Raw genomic sequence first — 24,996 nt, 5'->3', positions numbered from 1 at the left:
ACCTCTTTTTTTGCCCTTACTATGACTGATCTTTGCTTCAGGCAGCCTTAAGGCGTTCTTGGCTTCCAGTAGTGCTGGACAACGAGCCCCTTAACTTTTTACAGTAGGACAACGATGCGCTTCACCAAGGGGACCCTCCAGCTGAGATCAGCTGGTGTGGAGGTGCCCTTTGTGCAGCGGGAGAGTCTCCCCCCCCCCCTCTGCCTGTAGCCAGCCGGTGTCTGGGCCAGAGATCCGGCTTCGTAAGGGGGATCAACCGGATTGATCACGGCTGGCCCTGAGAGAAACAGAGGCCAAGGGAGAGTCCCACCGTAAGGACAATTCTGTCCCCATCCTGGCATTGGGCTGCTTTCAACCCCAGTTTCAGGGGAGTGCGAAACCCAGAGCCTGGGCAGGCACGGAGGGGCTTCCAGCTTCAGAAGCAGCCTGGCAGCAGCACCTTCTCCCACCAACAAGCTCCAGGGAGCAGGGGCGCCCTCCCGCTTCGTAAGTCTACGGGCCGTCGACGGCAGGAGCCTCCCGGGGAGGTGCCGCGTCCAGCCGGAAGTGCGGGCTGCGTGGCGGCCTCGCTGCAGCTCCTCCTCCTGGAGGTCGGCTGGGCACCGGGGACGCGCCGCCGCCGCCGCGATGAAGCCGCCGTGCCGCGCTGCTGCCCTCGCCCCAGGTCGAGGGGGGGCTCCGGGTCGGCTTGCCGCAAAAGCCCGGTCCGCCGGAGACGCGAGGAGGGCTGCCGGGCAGCTGCCCCCGCCAGGCCTGGGGGCTGCTCCCGGATCCCTCCCGGATTAAGTCTGCCCTTTCTTTAAAACCTGTCTGCCATCCCACGAAAGGCTCCCCGGGCTGAATCGTCCCCGTCCGCAGATTGTCGGTTCCGCTGCCTTTGGCCAGCCGGGCGGGGCGGGGCGGGGGGGTTGATGGCTGCGGGAACCCAGCCATTGTCTCAGTAGGTTTGGGGAAGCCGGACGTCGCTCTAAGCCGCCGCCTCCCCCCGTCATCATTTCGAGCCATGCAATTTCGAGAATACGGTTTGTTTGAGCAGGCGTATCATGGGGACAAGACAATCGTGTGTTGTTAGCCCAGGCTCAACATGTTGTGTGAATCCATCTGTGTTACGCTTCCTTTCAACTCCCGAACAGAGTTCCCCTTCTTTCCCTGGGGATCCTCCAGGTCTTGGAATATAGTCCACTGTAGTGTTGGGACCTGGGTGGTTCTCCCCCCACCCCCCAGACTCATCTCGTCTTTTCCCTTTGGCTTCCGCAGGAGCAGAGGTGCCCGGGTCTCCTGTCCCCCAGCAGGAGCCAAGAAAGGAGAAGGGAGCCCAGGCATCCAACCCAGGTCCCCCCAGCTGGGCCAGGCGCCTCCTGGGCTTTGAATGTTATGAGCTGGCCAGCTGGCACCAGCTTGTCTGCTTGCTCAACAGGCCCGCTGACCCTGCAGCACTGGGGGTCTTCCGCTTCCTCTTTGGTGAGTTTGGCTCTGCTCATTGCCCAGGCTGGCTCAGAGAACACAGTGGAAGTAGGTCCCCAGACCCCTTGGGCAGTGCAGGGCCGGGTCAGAGAGCAGAAGGCCTTGGTCACTGTGATGCCAAGTCCTGTTGGAACTGGCTTGGGGCAAGCAGGTTCCTGGGATCTCAGCTGCCCTCAGCCCACACCTCGGCACCACCCACATTTGCTGTCATTGCCTGCAGCTTGAGCCCCTGGAAGGAGATGGGTTGTGCTTGCCATGGCCCAGGGGCTCTTCCGGCCGGCTTTCAGATCCTTTTTAATCCCACTTTGGCTACAATGTTTATTTGCAATGCATGCTTACAATATAACAGTATTTACTTACAATTTATCAAAATGTTAGATAAATTCTCCGGATGAAGATTCAAGGGGTTGTTTGCCAAGTCTTCAAGCGGGATGAAACTGGGAGGCTGAGCTAAGACCTTGGACCAAAGTGAGCTTGAATGTGGGTTGGATCCTATGCTCCCTCTGAGGTGCACGCATACACACAACAGAACTGTGCACATGATAAAAAGTCAAGTGTACCCAAAATTAAGCTACCCCAAATAATAATAGTAATAATACTAAATTTAGGCGCCATAAAACTCCAGGCTGGCCACTGACGAGGCGTCCTGCACAAGCTCGCCACCTTGGCTTAGCGGCAGCAGCGAGGGTTGTCCGGCACCGCCCTGGCAAGGACTGAGCAGGAACTCCTGGGGAGGGGCCCTCTGCCCAGGAGAGCAGCCCGGCGGTTGTAGCCAGCCTGCTCCGGATCAGGCCTAGCTGGAGACATGCGCCTCCCTCCAAGGAAGGATTGCCTAATGCCTGTTGAGTTTGGGGCCACACAAGGCCCATGGTCATGGTTAACTATAAAGAGTTCGATTTTTAAATTACTAATAACGAAAGTTTAAATAAGTTCAGAATACATTCAAAGAAGGAGGAAAGAATGGGGGGGGTAGAAAGAGGAGGTAATCTAAATGCTTTTTGTATAGTTCTTTTAAAAAACTTTTCTTTCATTTCCATGTTAAATTCTCCCCCAAACGAAACAATTTTAAATGCTTTTAAAATATTGATTGCAATTATCAATTATCGTGACTAGCAAGTTTGTATTATAATTTGTAAGGGTGCATGTGTAGAGCCAGTTTGGTCTAGTGGTGAAGGGGCTGAACTAGAAACCAGGAGGCTGTGACTTCTAGTCCCACTTTAGGCATAAAGCCAGCTGGACGACCTGAGGCCAGTCATTTCTCTTAGCCTTAGGAAGAAGAAAACTGCAAGAGGCAGTTGCCAGAAGTAAGAAATGACTATTATCCTTTCTAGTTTCTAAGAAATACACAAACATTGCTGTTACACGTATTTGCAATTTACTTGCATACTTGTACTGTGGCATACAGATTTGTACTTGGTTTGGGAAAAGCTGCACAAAACAATTTCTTTCCACACAGGTTTTGTCAGAAATTAGAAGGAACATTGTTTGGATCTAAAAATTTGAACTCCCTAGTGATAAATGAGAAGTCTTGTGCTAATAAAAATCAAAGATGCTTTTCTAAGGGAGGGAGACTTAACACACTGTTTACACAGCATACCAAGCCCTAAGTGAAGCACTTGGTTTGATTTCATGTGTGGTGAGGATCCAGCCACTGTGGAGAGGGCACCACCCTCATGTGGTGGGTCCTTGGCATGGCTGGGTGCAGCTGGATCCTGGAGGTGGCTCATGCCTGGGGGAGAGGGTAGCGATCTGCTTGAAGGAGCAATGGTGCAGACCCTGCTGAAAAGGTCATCTCCATCCAGTTGTACCCAGTACAGATAACTTCCATACATCTTTCCTTTCTGAGGAAGTTTCTGGAGAGAGAGATGGTAGGGCTTCACTTGCAAACAGCCCTACAGGGAAATGGATTTCCTGGATTCTTTCCAGCAGATTTCAGGCCTGGGCATGGGACAGGAACAGCATGGGTCAGTCTGGTGGATGACCTTCATCGGGACCTAGAGGGAGGGCAGGCCCCCTTCCTCATCCAATTATACCTCCTACCAGCATCTAGTATCCTCAGCCATGCGGTCCTTCTGGCCTGCCTGGGACGGTTGGAGATGGGAGGCAGGGCTCTGCTCCTTCCTGAGCAGGTGGCTTCAGCCCAATTCAGCAGCCATGGCTGCCGCTGCTCCAGTGTGGAGTGCCAAAAAGTTTAACGTTTGGTCCTGTGCTGTTCAGTATCCATGTGAAACTGCTTTGGGATGATTTCCAATTATACATCTCTAGTCCTCATCTGGTGTTTGCAGGCAGAAGGCTCAGACTAAATCATGGCAAGGCAACCTTGCTGCTTATAGCCGATCAATTTGCCTTGATGCTGAACTCTAGTGCAGCTCTGAGGGGGGTCATGCTCCCCCTAAAAGAGCAGGTCTGTGACTTTGGGGTTCTTCTGGACTTGTGGCTCCTGATCAGGCAGTAGGTGGAGACTGACCAGTAGCCTACTGACCCCAGCTTGCGGGCCTACCTGGATCAGGAAGCCCTGATGACTGTGACTCAGATCCTGATCTGTGTTGCCATTCAGCAAGAGCCATGGGAAGAGGTCTTCCCAGTTTCAAGGGAGGGCCTGTCAAGACCTAGTTGCTGGGCTGCCTCTGAAAGCAACGTGGAACCCGCAGTTGGTCCAAAATGCTGTGGCCTGGCTACTAACAGGGACTAGTTTGGTAGCACTGCATCTGTTCTTCAGCCACCATATTGGCTGGTAACAGCTTCGGGTTCCAGCTTCATGGCGCTGGTTATCACCCATGGGGCCTTGGATGGCTTGGCACCCGCTACTCACCCGCTATCTCCTGCCCAGATTTAGCCCAGTCTCTGTGGGTGTCCTGAGAGCAGATAAGGATCCCCACTCTTGGGGGCTGAAAATATCCATGCCCCCTCATTGGCATTCCCTGTTTTGGGGATACCAGTGAAGGGGATTTGCGGGGGATGTTCAGGGTGTCTTTGGTAAGGCTTTAAAAACTGTTTTGTTCCAAGAAATTTTTATTTATTTATTTATCACATTTTTCCACCTCCCATCTCAAGCAATGACTCTGGGTGGGTTTTTTTATACAGTAAATTGATGTTTTTCCTTTTTCTCTTGGTCTTTGGTGCTCTGGATTCATTCTGCTACAACTAGCTTTGTCTGAAGATGACATTTAATGACATATACAGACCTTGGGAAAAATTCACTGAATCTCTAGTTTTCAGGGTCCATCACTACCTTTTATGGGACAAGATGGAACTTAGCTCACCGGATAAAAATTGGGAGTGTCTCGTCCTGAAGTTTACCTGCTTGCTCAAGTGTCATCCTTCCATATCTGTGTTACTACAGAGGTTTGGCACAAGGGACGTGTGTGTGTCCATGGAGCAGCCAGCCTTTGTGTTGTGTTGCGTTTCTGCCACTTCTCGGTTATGCTACTGCGTTTTGGCCCTGTGCTTAGAAGCTTCCCAGGCCTTGTCCTCGCTCACGATCGGACTCCCTCCTGAGGGTTTACCGAGTCTGGCTGTTACCTGGAATTGCCTGCAACGGGAGGCACATGTGGGGGATCCTGCTGCTGAGAGGCGGGCAACGCAGGGCTGCTTGTGTGTGATGGGGTCCAGTTGCTCACCTCTGGAGAGGTGGCCTTTCTTGACTAAACTTCCCTTCGGGGAGGCTGCAGCTCCCAGGGCAAAGAGGGTCAGTGTTTACATTGCACTCACTTGGAAGATCCTTGCCATGTGGATCTCCTGACCACTTGATCATTTCAGGATCATTTCAGTCTCCAAAGCAGCCCCAGAGAACAAGTGAACTTCCAAGAAAATAAGAAAAACCAGACTTGGATGGTATTATTTGACTTCTGGGAACTGAACAAAATGACAGCTGGGGAATAAGTAAATTGATTGCCAGCTGACCTTATGAAAGGGAGGATTGACAAATCTACTGTAAGCCCTTCAGTGTTGGTGAAAACCACCAGGACAGTGTGTGCACAACCTATCTTATGCCCCTGTGCATTGCAGCACTGGGCAGGGGCTGGACTAGGGGATCTCTAAGGTCATTTCTAATCCTTCTATTACATGGTTCCAGCTGATTGTCAGTGGTTGTGCAAAGCCACTGAGTGGCTCTTCTCTAGGGTTCCCCCATCCAGTGCACACTCAAGGACTGCGTCTGGACCAGTATCACTCCAGTCCGTTTAGTGAATTCCTGGCTCACAGCTGAAGACGCAGAGAGCCTGTTCTGTCACTGCCACCAACTCCCCCTTTCTGCCCCCCTCTTCAGGGCTGCTGATGGCCTTGGACATCCCCCAGGAGCGAGGCTTGAGCTACCTGGACCACAAATACCTGGACGGGCTGCAGGTGTGCCGCTTCCCCCTCTTCAACTTCCTGGAGCCGCTTCCCCTCGACTGGATGTACCTTGTCTACACGATAATGCTGCTGGGTGAGGACCTGGAGTCCACTGAGGTTGTGCACGGGGCGTGGAGGTAGCCTGGGCGTGCCAGCTCTGTCTGGCCTCCTGGCTTTCGTGTTGCTTTCCCTGCTGGGCCTTGCTGCGATGTGTGTTTCGGCCCGAGGGCGGAAAGGAGCAGGGCAGCAGAGCGCCATCTGCAGTCCTGCTGTGTGATCTCCCAGACTTGGAAGCGATGACCTGGGTCTGGGAAATTGGCAGGCAGTGCAACAAGCAAGAAATGTCACACCCACAGAGTTCCTCACAAGGTGGGGGGAAAGGGGGAAATGAGCTGATGACTTGGCATGACAGGGGCTGGAGTTTTATAGGGGAAGAAGAAAGTAGTAAGGGAACCACAGGAAATTTAGGCAGCTTTGGCCATTGAAGGTTTACTGGTTCCAGGATAGTCCAAAGCCCACCATAAGTCAAGAGCTGCTTGTTTTGGGGAAACATCTTGGGAAAGACAGCTGAAGGTAGAGCAGCAGACATGCCAACTTGCCAGAGGGAGAAGACGGTTGGAAGACGAGTTCTTCCTGCTGCTGGCCATACGAGTAGCAGCAGCCGAGCATAAATAAAGCCCTCGATTAACTTACGGAGTGGTCTGTGGGGAGGGCTTCGGGACAGCCACAAATACAGCTGCAGGCTGGAGTTAGACACTGCCTCCCTAGAAGAAACATTCCAGGCCAGACGAGGAAACCGTTGGCTTGCAATGCAAGAGCGGCAGTAAATGTATTTACCATTCTTTTACTGTGTACTGGATTCTTTTTGCCCAAAGCTATAAAGAAGGGGGGAGATGAAGTTTGTTTCTCTATACTAGCGGAATGTTGCATAATTAATCTTGCCTTACCGAAAACAAAGCCAAGACTATCCTATTTGTGTTAGATAAAGCAAAATGAATATTCACAAGAAAGTGCTGGAATTTGGCTGGTCCTGAGCACCCCAAAGCCTCGTGACCCCCCCTCACCTTTCACCTTCCCCCCTCCTTTCCTTAGGTGCTTTGGGTATCATGCTGGGCTGCTTTTATCGACTCAGTTGCCTCCTCTTCCTGCTGCCCTACTGGTATATCTTCTTCCTGGACAAAACCACCTGGAACAACCACTCCTACCTGTATGGCCTCCTGGGTTTCCAGCTGCTGTTCATGAATGCAAATCGCTATTGGTAAGGCCTTGTTGCTCTCTGTGGGCCTTGGCAAGGCCTGCTGGGCTTTTTTTCCCTTCAGTTCAAGGCTGCACCAAGTAAACATGTTTCTCATCATTCCAGTTGCATAATTTAAATCTGACTTTTGCCCTAGCTTGGAATCCACTGGGTTATGGTAGAGAGTCACGTGCAGCTGAAGGAAGCCTTAGGTTGGCTTGGACAGCAAGGCATTTGCTCTGGTACAAGAAGAGGCTCTGTCTGATTGCCTTGGTCACTGGTGTCAATTGGAGGACTCAAAAAGGAAGTGTTGGGACTTCCTTACTTTGCACTGGGTGTCCAAGACACAAGTAGATTTTCTAGAGGCTCGCTCAATCAATTCATTTATTGTTGTAGACCAGTACAAGCAGACTGCTTAGTGAATATGCATGTACATGTACATATACATATACATATATACATATATGCCTATCTTAATAGATAATAAACGAAATGAAATTTAAGGCAAAGTTAAAATACATTTATGAAACAACCTAACTAACATCTATGAGTGAGATCCAGGGTGCAGTCTATATTTAAATTATAAAATAGATACTAAAATGATATAAGTACAATAACATCTAAACTTACAAAGAGGTGGCAATATCTAAAATCTAAATGAATTACAGTTGCATGAAATGGCGATAGCAACATTCCTTCTGGATTTGCATCCGATCCTCATCTCGTCCTCACCTTTTCCTTACCACTTACTAATACTGACCATAAAGCCTTCCTGCCAGTATCTGCAAAGGAGGCTCGGTTAACCTCAAGTGCAGGTTGTGTGAAATCCCAGTATTCTGCAGATCTATGACCATCTACAAATTGTAGAGGAAGCTGGTTTAAGGTGATTGCCTTCTGGACGACCCAGGAAATTAATAATATTGCTTCCTAATTTTGGCTTAAAAACCAATTTTAGTAAAAGTAAACTCTTAGTAGACTTTGTGCTTCAGTGAGATGAATCCGTTTTTCCGGGCTACTTAAAATCAGCGTTATTGAGGCAGATGCTCAAGAGTCAGGATGTCCCTGAGCTAACTCACCCAAGGGCTCCTCCACAGATGATGAACCACTTGTCACTTTTCACGACTGCCCCTGGTCCCTCTCGGTAACGAGCTTCCTTTCCGCAGGTCAATTGATGGCCTCTGGCACCCACAGAAGAGAAATGCTCATGTCCCTTTGTGGAACTACACCGTTCTTCGCATGCAGGTATCCTTCAGAGCAGTGCCATATTTCATACTGGTTGCCTGTAGGAGCAAACGGTGGGCTGCTTCATGCTACTGCGTAGCTGTCCACCAGCTCTCCTTGATTTGCACTGCACGTTGGCACCAGAGTTTCAAGAGGCCCATATGGAAATGGGGGAGCCACCAGCTCTAGTGTGCTGTGGATCCCACTAGTGGCCAGAGAAAGCCAGCAGGAGGATAAGGAGCCAGGCCTACCTTCCCCTAACCCTGGGCCCTCTCAGGGTTGCCATCCAGTTGTAATTTTTAAGATGACAGAATAGAGAAAATATTAAATATTTTATTACATTACTACATAATTTTAGGTAAGAGTGGATATGAATGACATGAAATGAAGTTTACCATTTGTCCCATCCCTGCCCACGTCCATGTTCTGGCTCCCCCTTGCTTTTCAGTGAGACACTCCAGAGCCACGTGGGGTTCTTATCATTTGTTGCTGAAGAACATTGAGTGGTGGAATCGACCATGGAAATCTTTGTGAGGAGGTCGTAACTTGGAAGGTGGTTTGGAAATGGCAGCCTCCCTGCTGCTCCCTGTGCTAGAGATTCACTTGCTGCTGCTTTGTGCATCTTGCTGACTGGCTTGTCTTGAAGTCCCACATTGTTGTCTTTGTTTCTGAACAGATCTTCATAGTTTATTTTATTGCGGGCATCAAGAAGCTGGACGCCGACTGGGTGGAAGGCTACTCCATGGGCTCCCTTGCGAGGCATTGGCTCTTCAGCCCCTTCAGGTGGGTGATGGAAATCAGGCAGAGGAGGCAGCACGCGAGTGGGACAGTTTGGCTCCCTCTTCTTCCTCCATCCCAGAAGTTGCACCTTTAGATTAACCCATCTGTCTTGTTCCTCAGGTTGTTGCTTTCAGAGGAGTTGACCAGTTTATTGGTGGTGCATGGTGGAGGCCTTGTGCTGGACCTCACTGCTGGCTTTCTGCTCTTCCTGGATACTACCCGCCCTGTAGCCCTATTCTTTGTCTCCTACTTCCATTGCATGAATTCCCAACTTTTCAGCATTGGTAAGTTCTGCAGACTCCAAATGTCCCTTTAAGAAGCCACATGACAACTTATCAAAGTAGGATGTTGAGTGGTAAGTCTTATGTCAAAAGGGTTAAGACCTGGACTTTAGGTCTAGTCTATTTTTGTGAGGAGCAGTCAACACATGCTTGTAAAAACTGCTCACCAGGGAAGAGTAGTGATGCCTTCCATATGATTAGGCAAAGAAGTTTTTGTTAAAGGTGGATTATTTTACATAATACTGCTTGTTGCGACAGATTTAGTGTGTGCTTGAAGGAAAACCAATACAACTTTGTGTAGTGATAAAACGGAGGAGACTCCAGTTCAGTTCTGCCTGCAGTTGTAGGAGTCTTTGAATCAGTCACCCTCAGCCCAGCCTGCCTCACAGAGTTGGTCTTCTGGGGATAAAATGAAGGGAGATGCCCACCTAAGCTGCCTTTAGCTCCTGGAGGAAAGGAGGGCAATAAATAGAATAAAGTTATAAATAAATCTGGGTCTGGGTTGCCCACATGGCTGGAAGCAATTCAGGAAGATTTCCACAGGGGTCTCTCCTAAGCACACCTGAAAATGCTGGGTGTCCAGCCAGAGAGTTATGTGTGCAGAGCAGATGATCTGTCTTTTGAGTGACCAGCCTACACCTGTCCTTCTACCACACCAACTTTTCATCCAAAGGCATGTTCTCCTACACCATGCTGGCCACCAGCCCACTCTTCTGCTACCCAGACTGGCCACGCCGACTGATTGCCAGGCTCCCTGTCTGCTCCCAAAAGTTCCTGCCCCTTACAAAGCCTCCCCAGCACAGCCTGGAATGTGTTTATCCAGAAACAGAGCAACAAAGACCGAGGGGAGCAGCTCGGAAATTGGGGCTGCGGCAGAAGCTGGGCACCATCTTTACAGTTCTGTATATCTTGGAGCAGTTCTTCCTACCTTACTCACACTTCATTACCCAGGTGAGAAAGAACCTGATTATTTTTTAAGTATAAGTGGTTTTCGAAACAAAAGGTTCAGACTGGATGGTATTTGATTGGCGACGTGTCCCATTGTTCAGGCGCTAGTGAGGTGGAGCTAGCCAAGGGATGGGAGAGATGGGGCCCTTCAAACAGTGGCTGCCCAGTTCCCTTCTCACAGCAGCCATGGAAGAGAAAGGACGTGGTCCTGAGCCTGAACACATGTGGAATGCCACTTGCTAAACCTGAATCAGGGCTGCATGGTTGAGTTCCAGTTCCACGTAGCTTTAGTAGCCAAAATAGCTGCAAGTAGTGCAAGGGGAAATAGGGAAGGGTTGGGAATTGTCCATCACTGGTAGAGGGTGAGAGGAATGGAACAGCAAGTGCCTCTTGTTTTGGGAAGTCAACTGTCCCCCCAACAATTCTCCCTGCAGGGCTACAACAACTGGACAAATGGGCTCTACGGCTACTCATGGGACATGATGGTCCACTCACGTTCCCACCAGCACGTGAAGATTACTTACCGTGACAGTCGCACTGGGGAGATTGGCTATCTGAACCCTGGGGTTGGTCCCTCTTTCCTTTCAACATGCACTAGAATGATAGAATCCAGAGTAGCAGTGGCTTGTTGAAACAAGAGTGTGAGCGTTTCTTTTGTGCTGTGCAGGAGTTTGCCACCTGTTGGGTTGCCTGCTGTGTGTGTGTGTGTAACATAGGCACGTGTTACATGGGATGGAGTCCGTACAACTTCCTGTGCAGAAGCAATAAGTGGGCAAGGTTGTGTTTGGCCAGACAGTTTCTCTGGGGGTCTTCAAGCGGGAGCCCTTACCACTGGTGCCTGCAGAGGTTATGATTTACTATATTTCCTGATATGTTTTTGTGTAATCACAAATGTTCTTGGAGAACTATGTTCTTGGATTAGGACATTCCAAGGCCGTCCTTCTGGAAAATAATTTTATATTACAGATCTGAGGATTTGAAATTTTTAACACCTTTGTTAAGTTTTTCCTTCTCTTATTTTCCATTTCTACTAATCCTTCTTTGTTCCCAGAGATAATTTATTTAATGGGCTCCTAACTGGCTTTTTCCAGATTATTTTGCTTCTTTGCATAACCTAACCTAATGGATTTTGTTCTGCTAAAGGAGTGATAGTAGGAGTTACTGCCATAGTTAGCTCAGTGAAGAACCGGCCCTTCCTTTCCCCTTGTGGTTGCTGCTGGAAGGTTGCTTTACAGTATTTCCAGGCTGCCGTCTGCCTGCTGATGCTGGGGACAGGTCTGCAATAAAACCTGTTACCCAAAATATCTCCTCATACGTGAGAAGACCAGCCTTGCTTGAATCTCTGGAACTGGAAAAGTTCCTCTTCAAGCTGTGTCTCGGGGCTGCTGGACACTCTAGTGGCTGTTGTCTGTAGGAAGCATTCATCTGAAGTGCTTATCCTTGTGGATAAAAGCTTACTGCATTTATGGGGCGTCCTTTTCAGGAAGACTATCCCCCTTTTATTCCCACAACAACAATCCTGTGAGGAGTGAGGGACAGGCCCAAATTATCCAGGCAGCTTTATGGCTATCTCTGCTCATCAGACTGAAGACCTTGTTGATGGCTGCCCAATAGCTTCCCTGCTTGAATCGCCAGGGGCAGTCCCTGCATCGGTGCGGGGCATTTCCAGGATGATCATCCGTGCAGAGGCCGTCCCTCTGGGGTAGCTCGGTGTTCTGGAGCTGCCCATCGGGCCTTGCCCAATCCATCTCACCAGGGCATAATCCACATCTCATTTTCTCAGCTGGGCAGATTTGACTGAGTTAATGGTTGGTAACTTTAGCTTCTCTCCTTGTTACTGTCTGATCATCAGTGTTTTTAACTCTTTTACCACAATGGGAGTACTATTAAAAGTTTCAGCAGATTCCTGGAATCCTGGGGACATTTTTTCTAGCTGTTGCTTACCTATCTCCAAAAGGTAGAGATCATTCAGGCAGTTAATCTTATTGTATCCAAGAGCTTTCTCCTCTTGAGCATGTCTTTGATGTACCCTTGAGTTAAAAGCAATGAAGTTTGGAAGGTGGTGAAAGGTGAAATGTCCCCTGTGCCAGCACCGAGTCATGTCTGTGCTTTTGCGAGGTGCTTTCGTGACGTTTTCTTGGCAGACTATAGAGCATCTGCCATTGCCTTCCCCAGTCGTCGCCTTCCCCAGCAAGCTGGGCGCTCATTTTACCAACAAGAAAATCCCTTGAGAAGTCCATCCAAATGCAAATTCAAGCTCATTATCAGTCCTACTCTGTGGCTATCACAGTAGCCACTCAGTGTCCCCTCAGCAGGGCTTTCCAAGTTACTGAAAGGCCTTTTAATCATGCCAGTTAAAAGATTAACAGACAGAGGCTGGGCATGAGACATTTGCAAGACATGTGGAAGTTAAATTGCTTATATTTCTTGTGATTTGGACTCCGTGATTACAGCAGTATCAGTGAAGAGATCAAGAGCAATATCTCTTCCGGCTCTGATGGATTATTTTAACACGTTGGGGCCTGTGGGATGGAGTGTGGCAGAGTCCGGACTGTCACTCTTATGCTTGACCCGTATTTGATCTTCCAGACCCTTTAACATGTTTTGAACCACCAAGGACGGACTGGACTTCAGACCTAAAGCCACAAACCTGCTTCAGGGTGCCAAGCTGCATCTTTTCCAGGGCTCACACCCTGTGTAATCCCAGAAAAATATATGTTTATGTTGAGGAGGAGCCAGAAGGGTGTAGCAAGATGCTGTGTGACCCCAGGAAAAGACACCACTCTTTTAAGGAGGCCCCCAGAGCTGTGGTCTGTGCCCCCCCCGAAGACCTTTTCAGCTTAGGGTCCAAAGCATAGAATGCCCCTGTTTTTAGTCCTCTTGGAAAAAATTTACACTGGGGTTTTGAGACACTGTACTTTCATAGTGGAGGAAGAAGAGGAAGAACACCCCAGAGAAACAGTGTTATTGGTTAATCTGCATGCACGTTATATCTAAATATAGACTGGATAAATAGACATGGTCCTATCACCCTCCCAACAGTGTTCTTCCTGTGCAACCCATAATTGAGACTCCTATTTCTTCTAGCTTTCCTGTGGAACAAAACTCCATATCCTACCAAAATGCCACACCTGTTTAGTAGTCAGGACAAAATATCGCAGTGAAGTATGTTTAGTGCCTTTGATACCAGCCTTGGAAAGTACCCTTCTGATTTGGGCTTAGAGGTCTAATCCCTATCCTCTGCTGCAATCCCATCTCCAATGCGGTGCATCCTTCTTTCTTTCCCCTCTTCTGCTGCCCTGCCATCTGCGCACCTGTTCTCCAGCTGAGATCTGTATATATTGGAGCAGGTCTTCACACAGAGCCGGCGCTGGAAGGACCATGCAGACATGCTAAAGCAGTACGCCGCTTGTCTCAGCCACTTGTTGCGTAATTACAATGTTTCAGAACCAGAGATCTACTTTGACGTTTGGGTCTCCATCAACGATCGTTTCCAGCAAAGGTTAGTGAGGCAGCTGATGGTTGTGCGTATCTGCAAACTGCACCAATTATTACATTGATTTGTTTTTAAAAAATGGCCACCCTGACTTAGTTCTTCAATAAATGGTGCTTTCAAGCAAAGTGCTCTCTTTGGAATTTATCATGCAGAAGTTTAAGGTACCAACTGCAAAACTGGAATTACTGAAAAAAGGGCCCTCATTTGGGGAGATTATGGGAAGAGGTTGGGGTTGGCCAGAGAGGGGCACACTGTTTCTCATCCGGAGGCATTCAGTCCTAGCAGGGAACAGAGACGAAATCTCGGATAACTTTTAAAACATAAAGTTAGGCCAATTGGTACACTAGCATATATTGGTATAATCCCTGGTTTCTAAAGAATGGATTCAAAATCTATTCAGGAAAATGATACATGGAAATATTGTAGCTGTATGAGATCACATAAAAAAACAGGCAGGTGCGCTGATTCTTCCTGCTGATCCCACTGGACCATGCATTGGTTCCTTCTGGATTTAATCATTTCATTCATCCTTTTCCCAGACTCTTTGATCCAAACATGGACATTGTACAGGCTCATTGGTCCCCCTTCCAGAAGACGCCATGGCTGAAGCCTCTCCTGATTGACTTGTCACCCTGGCGGACAAAACTGATGGAGATTGAAAACTCACTGGACAATCAGACCGAGGTTGTCTTCATTGCAGATTTTCCAGGTACCCAGTTGCTGTTATGTTCTCTTAGAACTGGATCTTTGTTTTGAGCCAAGTCCATATGGTGGACATTGCTTTGAGGTCTTGAGCAGGAGGGCTTTCAGCTGAATCCTTGGGGTTGGTACAGAACTCCGAAGCCAGGACCTCAGATGAAGGCTTGTGCCCTGCAAGAACTGAAAGTGCTGCTGAAGTGGGGCCCCTTAACCCATTTGGAGAACAGTCAGAAAGAACACTGGCCCATAAAATTCCTGGGCTTCATTGTCTATACTGTAATGCTCAGAGTATGGGAAGTAAGCAAGATGGGATTAGAGAAATATGATTTAATAGATATAGTGGAGGTGACTTCCATGACTGGAATACAGCAATTAAAGGGCAAAATGTGTTCAAAAGGAACAGAAGCAACAGAAAGGGAGGAGGAATTGCAGGAGGAGGAGGGTCTACTCCTTTAAGAAGAATTCAGAGAATCAGAAAATCAGGTTCAATGAAACACAGAGAAGATGATCAGGGAACTAAGAACCAAGACATAGGAGCAAAGATCGAAGGAGCTGAGCATGCTTTGCCCCGAATAAGATGGCTGAGGGGAATGGGAGGAGATCTGTTCTCTTCTGTTCCAGAGTGCAGGATGCACAGAATAATAGGTTTGGGCTATAGGAAGGTAGACCCCGATGTAATGTTTTAGAAGAAACTTCCGGACAGTGAGAACATTGAACCAACTTTCTGAAGAAGTAGCAGGCTCCCCTTTGCTGGACTGCCGTCTGTCCAGGATACCTTGGTTTGGATTCCTACCCTGAGCTGGGGCTGGCCCCATCCATCTTGTGTGTCCCTGCGTTGCCCTTGGGTGGTAAGGTGAAGGTCTCCATCTCCCTCCGCTGACTTCTGACGTCAGCCGGCCACGGCGAGGGTTATTCTCCTGTTCACCTGGGGGAGCTACCGGGAAGTGGGGGGAGCTGTGGGCCTCAGTGCTGCTGTGGGTTTTGCTGCTCACTTTCAGTTGCCACCCCCATGACAGGGCTGCACCTGGAGAACTTTGTAAGCGAGGACCTTGGCAACACCAGTCTCCATTTGCTGAAAGGGGAAGTCACAGTGGAGGTTGTCAGTGTGCAGAAGAACCATACGCTGCAGGAGGGAGACAAGATCCAGGTGAGGGCCAGGATGTGTCCTTGTATGAGGAGAGCACTTTCATGAGCAGCTGATGCACTGACCCAAAAGAAAGGGGAAGGGAAAGAGATGCCACCACCTCACTGGAACAGGATTTCATAACACAGTGAGAAACTGCATCAGGAGAGGGTGGCCCTAGGCCGGGTGTGACCCTCAGAAGCCTCTGCCAGATCTTGGATGATGCCCTTCAAGGTCTCAGACAGAAGATTGAGGCAGTCTTTGCCGAACCAAGGGACTAGTTGGAGGCTTCTCTGTGCCTCTTAAGGAAACCTCTCAACAGTCACTATTTAGAATGAGAACACAGTGAGATTGAACGGTTTTGCTGGAAGGAAAGGGAAAAATGTGGGGCTTCCCCGCACCACCCAGTGAAAGCCTCAGAAGCTGGATTGCTGTGGGGAAGAGACGCTAGCCTACCAAGGCTTACAAGGGGCACGGCTGTGTATGTATGCATGCCTGCAAATACTGTAGATCCTTACATTTGTGTATATAGATGGGCGGATCTACTATTTGCCCACACGCACATCCATACATAGACGCCTTTGCACAGCTAGCCACAGCCCCTGATGTGACCCACCCCATCCACTGTTGCCGGCCGGGGTCTGGTTGTCCGGTGCGGCTTCAGATGCCAATTCCCCTCCCAAGCTGGGCGCTTTTGGGAAGGCGTGTTCCCCTGGGCCCTTCGGGAGAGGCCTCCCCTGTGGGCTCTTCCAAGCTGTCTTTGGCTGCCAGAGCCTTTGCCATCTTCTCTTGGTCACAGCTGCCAGCCGGGGAGTACCACAAAGTCTTTACGACCTCTCAGGAGCCCTCCTGCTACATGTATCTCTATGTCAACACAACAGAAGCAGCGCTTGAGCAGAACTTCACTCGGCTTCAGGAGCTGCAGGAGAAAGTTCAGAACGGGACCGGTAAGCCTGTAAGCCAACTGGGTGCCTAGACAGGCCCTCAGCTGCGTCGCTGGCTCCAGAACGCCAACCTGCCCTGTGGCCTTTCCTTCTCTGTAGTTGTCTGGTTTCCGGAGGGCGTTTCATCTCTAAAGCCCATTTTTGCCCCCTCCCTCTTCGCAGAGACAGAGCCTCTCCCCCCAGAGTTGCAGCCCATCTTGGATGGGTCTCTGGAAAACGTGACCCAGCCAGACCCGGTCATTGAGGCTTTCCTCCACCGCCGCTGGCGCATGGAGGAGCTGCAGAGGAGGCGCAACGCCACCCTGGCCGAGCGGTTCCAGCGGTTCCTGAGCAAGAAGTACTTTGTTTTCCGCAGGAGGTGAGAGATGGGCCTGTTTTCCGGGTCCTGCTGGACAATCCCTGCATTCTCCCAATAGCCGATTTCCTGTGGCCTTTCAGACTCAGCTCCCCAACTCCGTTAGGTCCGTGATACTGGACAGCTGCCAGCACCTCACTCGCTTGATCTTGAAAGCACTACGCAGGGTCAAATTTGATTAAGTCTTGGATGGAAGGCCATCAGGAAATCCTACTGTTCTAGTGGAAAAAGCCTCCAGAAGAATGCCCTGGCAAACCATGTCTCTTGTCCCTGCAAAGGCCCCAGAGTTGCGCTTGGCTCAAAGCAGACATGTTTGTGTGATGTCCTTTTTTGCAAGCCCCTCTGCTCTTTAAAATAAGCCCAGTTTGGACTGTGTTGTGCATCCTCCTGACAGTGTCTCCCTGGTCTTGCCCACAGCCTTCTGATGACCTGTATCTCCCTGCGGAACCTGGCGCTGGGCCGCCCCCCCCTCGCTCAGCTGGCCCAGGAGGTGGCCTATGCCAACATGCAGCAGGCTGGCCAACAGGAGGTGGCACCCCGTGGGCCAGAGCGCTCGGACCTCTGAGGGATATTGCTACCTCCACCACCACTAGCAAGAAGGCCTTATTGTGGCCCAAATCCAGAGGGATGTAGCCAGCACCTAAGGAGCCGCTCCCTGTGGTAGGGCAGGCATCGACACAGCCAACCACCTCAGCGGGAGGCAGAGCCCACTCCTCTTCCGGGTTCCCTCTTTCCAGGAGGGGGGAGTGGGCCCTGAGCCACCATGGTCTTCTCCTGCCCACAGGGCCTTGCCCATGCAGAAATGCTGGAGGGAGGGGGAGAGAGTGCAGATTCCTTGGGCTCAGCTGGCCAGCACAGTTGTGTTCTGATGGCAGGAAGGCTTGGGCAGACAGTGGCTGGGAGGAGATCAGAGACCCCCACTCTTTGAAACAGTGGCTTCGGTGGATATTCCATGGCCTCTCGATCCCGGTCTTGGTCCCACTGTGCAGCTGAAAGAAAGGATTAGGGCAGAGGGGCTGCTTTTTAGATTACTCTGGCTGTTTTTTTATTAGGACAAATTTAATAAGTCAACAAGGTTTCAGTTCTTTGTTGCAGTGTGGTTAGTTAAGCAGCTTGTGGGTGGGAGAGAAAGGAATGTATGAATCCAGCCAGGGACAAAAAAAGCAGCCTTGGCTGGTCAGGTCCTAATAGCTGCTCTGCTCCTCGGTGGAATTTAGAATTTCCTTTCTTTGCTTTTTGAGATTTCTGTTTGGCTGCAGATGCTGAGCCAAGGATCTTTTCTAAGGTCATGAGACATCTCTCTCAGTCTTGGTCCCTATCCCATAATACTCCATAATTGAGATCAGGCCTAGCAACACCTGCTCGTAGGTATCCCCAACTTCTTTAAGACCTTTACAAGGAAAAGGGCTGGCTACATCCCGTGTGATTAAGACAAGAAGGGTCTCATTTTTTTAATTAAAAATTATATTACACAAAAATTGGTGTGTTCTTGATACCTAAAATCTGCAAGTCAATAGTTCTGTCATTGGTTGTAGGGAATCTTTGGCCAGCAGGACTCGTTTCTCTGGTGGCTGCCACCTCTCCTTGTGTTTTCTCTTCCTCCATTTGTGTCTCTTAGCCACTCTGGTTTTTCTTCATGGACAGAAGTGTCAATATCACACCTTTAAGGATGCTGCTCTTACAATATAGCAGATGGTAACATCTCTCCTATAAAGCTAGAAGGCAGGGCTTCAAAGGAAACTGTGGTCAAGGAAATGCTCTGGAAATGCAATGGAACGCCCTGCCATTTGACATTAAGCCCCTGGCTTAAGGGGCATGATGTATTCCTGGAGGAGGAAAGAATGAAGATACGCTGCCAACTCTTGACAATTTTGTGTGAATCTTTGCCACTGAATATTATCAGAGCTTCATGTGGGCCTTAGTGATATATAAGGTGTGGGAGTGAACAAGTGGCACCGAGTTTGGTGCCTGCTCCAGTTATTTCACAAAGTCATCCAATATGTAATATGTCAGTGTGAAAATAATTGTCCCCTTAGATTTGGTATCTGTAATGTTTGCCTATCCTAAAATATTCTCAGACTCACAAGCAAAAGCTGAATAAAATCTGGTTTATTTAAGAATAGTATGCAAGTACAAAGAAAGCTGAGAATGGGAAAAGCGTGCCAAATGCAAACTAAAAACCCCTCGGTACAAATGAGATCCCTCCCCCTGTAGACTCTTCCCAGGCTCACAATCCCAGGTGCTCCCAACGGCTCTTGACGTTGCGGTGGAAAAGTCCTTGAGCCGAGCACATAACCCAAACACATTCCATTAGCATGAACATAGATACATAGAGCTTGGCACAAGGTCAGCAACATGGCATGTGAAACATTACGATGTACAGTACACATTGGAACAGTGAACATGACAGTATCTGATTACAGGACCTTTAACTGCAACTGGCTACATTCTGTGTTCGGAGATCATTATCTCACATTGTTGTGTTGGAATGTGGACCCATTCCTCCACAACTTCAACATTTGAGAATTTTCTAGAATGAACTCCTTTCAGGTTCTGTCAGAACAGTTCTGTGCAGTTTAGTTCTGGGCTTTGACTTGGCTGTTCTAAAACATTGGATTATTTGTTTTTCATTCTCTTGTAGACTAGCTTGGAATTCTCTTGCACATCAGCTGACTGATGGCCTAATATTTTCCTGTAGAATTCTTTTGATTACAAGGCAGATTCATACTGCCTTTAATGGGAGCAAGTCATCCACATCCTGAGGCAGCAAATTTCGCCCCCCAGTGCTAACACCTCCTTGCTTGACAGATGGTACAACTATCCAATTGACTCATCTATCCATAAAACATTATTCCAGAAGTCTGTGTGTTCATCAGGTGCTTTTTGGGACAAGCATCAGTGCTCCTAATGATGGCTTTGTGGTGTGGTTCCCCCAGGAATCATGTGTTCCTCTGTGGAGACGTGAACCCTGGAGGTTGATCAAGATTCCTTTGAACTTCCCGGGCAGTTTTAGGCTGTGATTTGGGATGGTTCTGACAGGACAGCCACTCCTGGAAAGATTCATTACTGTCCCAAGTCATCATTTCAAGATTATGCTGCTGATTGTGGATCAGTGGAGCCCCAGAGCTCTAGAAATGTTCCTGTGGCCTTTTCCAGACCAACAGAGGTCTTCAGCAATTCCTTCTGAGTGGGGCATGGCACCATGCAGTGAGAACTCCCTATGGTGAGGAAGCCAAAATTGTGAAATTTATATAGGGCAGGGCTGGTCCAAATCAGACCTGATTGTTTAATGGCACACTCTCATAGATCGTGATTCTTTTAATTACTTGAACTAGGGAAGAGTTACTTTTTGACACTGGCACATTTTATGTGAGGTGACTTTGAAACAAGCCCCAAAGTTTGGCATTCATCACTCAGACAACCTTTGTAAATCACGTAGGACTTGCGTGAAGCTCCAAAAACATTCACTGGAAAAGACACACACACATTCAGAAAAATAGGGAAAAGGCAAATATTTTTTCACAGAATTGTAGTTTTGCTACTGCTGGAGAAGGTTTGCCTACAAGTTTAACAATATGACAAACTATGGTCTAAATTCCGACTCCTGCGGGTCTCCTCCTATGCTTCAGAAATAGATATGCCATCACACTCATTTATGAGTAACTGGGCACGCGAGCACTCGTGTGTCCTGAGCATGTATCGGCACGCTGCATACGCCTCATAGCGGTGGAGCGCAGGCCATCTGTTGTCTCGGGTTTCCAGCCATTAACAGTAAGGAGGACTGGAAATGAACAGCCAAAAAAGCAAACCTCACTATTTACATTTACAAGGAAAAGTTTTTTTATTATTATTTTTTATTTTCAATTAAATAGTAACAGGAAAAGGACAAAACACAAAGAAAATTACAATACGAATACATTCTCAGGAAAAAGAAAACACATAAAAAGTGCTTTTGAAAAAAGTGAAAAAAGTTTAACAGTTAAGTTACAGTTCTATATATACTTATGTAAATATACAAGTGTGTATATATTTCTAATACACTTACATGACCATCATCTTTTTCTAACCTCCTGTATTTTGTATAAGTGAGTTCATATTTCGTTATACTTGCCCATACGAAGTCTACAACTGTAGGCAATCTGCTTATAGGTGGCAAGTGCAACCAGGTCTCCAATCCATTGCATGAACGGGGCCATACATTTCTAATGCTGCAGTGTCAGTCTTTTGGCCATAGTAAGGGCATGGAGAATCCATTTACCTTGTCCAGTTGTCAAATTCCATGCAATAGGTATGTAATTCAAGAGAAGATTATCCTGTGAAAATGTTAGCTTTTGTCGCATGGTCTTATTTTTGTATCTATGTATTAAATTTTTATCACCGCCCATCTCCCCCACACGGGGGACCCTGGGCAGTTCACAATAAAAACAATTAAAATTTCAATAAAATCATAAATAGAACCATTAATCAGTCAGCATAAAATGCAATAAAATCCAAGCCATGGCAGATCTAATTCAAACCATAAGGGAATAAAACTGGTCCCTGCAGAACTAGGGAACCAACCAGCCCCAAGAATGGCTCTTCCCCTCCTTATTCCAGGCAAGGTGGCAAAACGAGGTCTTCAGCTGTTTTCTGAAGTCCAGGAGGGAGGGGGCTAACCTCACTTCTGGGGGAAGGATGTTCCAAAGGGCGGGAGCTGTTGCAGAGAAGGCCCGCCTCCTGGACCCCACCAGATGGAGTTCTCTTGCAGACGGGGTCCGCAACATGCCCTCTCTGCATGATCGGGTGGGACGGGCTGATATAATGGGGGTGAGATGGTCCCATAGGTAACCTGGACCCATGCCATGGGGGGCTTTAAAGGTGATAACCAACACCTTGAATTGGACCTGGAAGGAAACTGGAACCCAATGCAGCTTGCGCAGTATAGGTGTTATGTGTGCTGATCTCATCACTGTTCACGTGGCCGCATTTTGAACCAACTGAAGCTTCCGGATACTCTTCAAGGGCAGCCCCATGTAGAGCACGTTGCAGTAGTCTATATGGAGATGACTGGGGTGTGATGACTGTTCGAAGGGCCTCTCGCTCCAGGAAGGGGCGTAGCTGGTGCACAACACGAACTTGTGCAAAGGCCCTTCTGGTCACGACTGCCACCTGCTCTTCGAGCAGGAGTTGTAAGTCCAAGAGGACCCCCAAGTTATGCACTGAGTCTGGGGCAGCACAACCCCATCCAGAACTAAAGATGGCAAATTCCTAGGAGCTGAGGGGCCGTTAACCCACAGCCACTCCGTCTTACCAGGGTTCAGCTGAAGCCTGTTGTTCCCCTTCCAGGCCCCCACAGCCCCCAGGCACCTGGAAAGGGGAGCCACAGCATCACTTACTTCCCCCGGGATGGAGATGTTGATGTTACCTCACCCCATAGGGACGGATGATCTCACCCAGCAGTTTCATGTAGATGTTAAATAGGAGGGGAGAGAGTACTGAACCCTGCGGCACCCCACAGAGGAGGGGCCGTGGGCCCGACCTCTCCTCCCCTACTAACACCGACTGGGACTGGCCCTGGAGAAAGGAGGTGAACCAGTATAAAACTACGCCACCCACCCCCAACTCCCTGAGCCGCCCCAACAGGATACCATGGTCGATGGTATTGAAAGCTGCTGAGAGATCAAGGAGAGCAAGGATGGATGCACTGCCTCCATCCCGCTCCCGCCAGAGATCATCCATAAGTGCGACCAATGCTGTTTCCATCCCATATCCGGTCCTGAAACCTGACTGGAAGGGGTCTAGATAATCTGCTTCCTCCAGGATCCTCTGGAGCTGCAATGCCACCACCTTTTCAACCACCTTCCCCATGAAGGGGAAGTGGGAGACTGGAGGAAAATTTTCCAGTATAGTAGGGTCCAGGGATGGTTTCTTGAAGAGGGGGCACACCAGCACCTCCTTAAAAGCCACCGGAAACACCCCCTCCTGCAAGGATGTATTAACCATTGCCTGGACCCACCCACATTTCACCTCCTGAGCCGCCTTCACTAGCCAGGAGGGGCATGGATCTAATTGGCAAGCGGTGGCGTTTACAGTCTGGAAAATCTTGCCCACTTCCTCAGGTCCAACAGGATCAAACTGTTCTCAGATAACTGGGTAAATACGTTCCCCAGGCATCTCCACAGACCCTGTCTCACGCTTGGAGTCCAACTTAGAGTGAATCCAAGCGATTTTATCCTGCAGATGCTCCGAAAATTCCTCCACATGGCCCTGTAGATGATTTTCCGGACCCCCTTTCCCCAACAAGGATCAGGTTAGGGCCTCCCTGTTCCAGGTGGTAGCCAGGGCCTCCGCTGGACCGTGCAGCAAGTCCTCGGGTATAACCCCCAGCTCCCTCTGAAACCGCACTGGGTCCATTAGTCGCCGGGGGCAGGCCGATCAAATAGGTCCTGCCTCCCTGTGGAGGGGGGTGGCATAGGAGAAACTCAGGGCCACCAGGGCGTGATCTGACCATGACAACGGGGACAGATCTAACTCTCCCCTCAGTTCACATTGCCACTGATCCAACAAGAAAACTAAGTCTGGGGTGAGGCCACTGTCTTGAGTCAGGTCCCAAATGATCTGAGTCAGGCCCATGGCTGCCATGGTAGCCATGAACTCCCGAGCTGCCTCTGAGGCACGTCCCAGGGATGGCAGGTTGAAGTCCCCCAGAACCATAAGCCTGGGGAACTCCACCACCAGCCCTGAGACGGCCTCCAGCAGCTCAGGCAGGGAGGTTGCCATGCAGCAGGGAGGCTGGTACAGCAGCAACTCTCCCAACTGCTCTCAGGCACCCAACTTGAAGAACAGGGTCTCACAACCGGCCACTTGTGGAGCAGCACCCCTGAAGGCCACTAGAGACTCTCGGATGATGACTGCCACCCCTCCGCCCCTGCCCTGGCATCTCGGCTGGTGCCACACCTGAAACCCGACCGGGCACATTTCTGACAAAGCCACCCCTCCTTCAGGGCCCAGCCAGGTTTCGGTAATACACACCAGGTCTGCCCCCTCCTCCGTGATCAAGTCTCATATGAGGGGATCCTTGCTGTTAACTGACCTGGCTTTAAGAAGCAGCAGCTGGAGGCCAGGGCCCCCACAGGACTGCTGCCCAGGGCCTGGGTTTAAGCACGGAGGGTCGGAACACACTACAGTAGCAAGCACCTGGGGCACCTATGATGCCTCACCCTCTGGCTTCCGTCATAACATCCCCTGCCTGTCACTGCCTCGATAAAGTGCCCCGCCCTACCTCCCCCGGGATCTTCCAGTCCAGCTGCCTCCAGTCCTGGACCTCTAACGTTCCTGGTTTGGAATAGGAATCCCTCCATCCTCTCACACAACCATGCACACACCAACAACCTCAAGGGGATGGTGGGCCCCCAGTGCACCAGCTCTAGCTCTCGGCACTGGGAGGCCCAACCACCACCCATAGGCTCACTATGCCCCCCGCACCTCTCACTGGACAGCAGGGGCATCGCATCCGCTGCCCCCAGCCCGTCTCTCACTCGGGGGGTGAGTGCTCTAACATACCACATTCACACCTGGACTCCCCCTCGTCTCTCACACGGGGGGGATTCAGCATTCACATTGGAGGGTCCCTATTAATCCTTGCCGGATCTGACTATTGAAAGAATTAGGAGGATTGGGAGAGGATAGCCAAGCCAAGCCATAATTCAGGTCTCGGGTCCTACAGCGTCCAGCTACTCCAAAAATTTCCATCCAGTCTAAGAGTCAAAGGCCTCCAACAATCCCGCCTATAGTCCACTATTTTCTTCCAAAACTTAGTTAAGTATAGGATATTGTAAAAACATGTGTTTTAAAGAAGCATTATCCTTATACAGTGTATGTTAAAAATTCATCTTCACCGTCTATCAGTTGGTCCAAAGTCAATATCCCTGCTTCCATCCAACTTTTCCATATCACCATCTTTTCCCCAATTTTTAAAATTGGGTTTCCCCATAAAGTCAATTTAGCATGGGAAAGGGGTCAAATCTTCTTTTATTAGACATTCCATTCCATAACTTTCTAACTGACACAATTGTTTCCATAGATACTAAAGTTCTAGTATATTTTGATCCTAATACTGTCAATCCAACCAAGGGTGATA

At 49.3% G+C, this 24,996-nt stretch overlaps 1 protein-coding gene across 1 annotated transcript; it reads left to right on the top strand.

Moving 5' to 3' along the window:
* The first annotated feature begins 402 nt into the window (after window positions 1-402).
* Window positions 403-18,355, top strand: GGCX (gamma-glutamyl carboxylase). Its single transcript, XM_063311312.1, has 15 exons — window positions 403-664; window positions 1,258-1,461; window positions 5,732-5,890; window positions 6,889-7,054; window positions 8,194-8,272; window positions 8,928-9,034; window positions 9,152-9,315; window positions 9,986-10,263; window positions 10,695-10,826; window positions 13,611-13,762; window positions 14,296-14,465; window positions 15,472-15,602; window positions 16,378-16,525; window positions 16,685-16,880; window positions 17,295-18,355. The coding sequence occupies exons 1-15, from the start codon at window positions 628-630 to the stop codon at window positions 17,440-17,442; spliced, it is 2,271 nt and encodes a 756-aa protein (XP_063167382.1). The 5' UTR covers window positions 403-627; the 3' UTR covers window positions 17,443-18,355.
* The last annotated feature ends 6,641 nt before the right edge of the window (window positions 18,356-24,996 follow it).

This window comes from Candoia aspera, chromosome 9 (assembly GCF_035149785.1).
Source record: "Candoia aspera isolate rCanAsp1 chromosome 9, rCanAsp1.hap2, whole genome shotgun sequence".
In the NCBI taxonomy this organism is placed as follows: domain Eukaryota; kingdom Metazoa; phylum Chordata; class Lepidosauria; order Squamata; family Boidae; genus Candoia; species Candoia aspera.
Note: the sequence above shows the minus strand (reverse complement) of the source record. Positions and strands in the feature narration are given on the sequence as shown.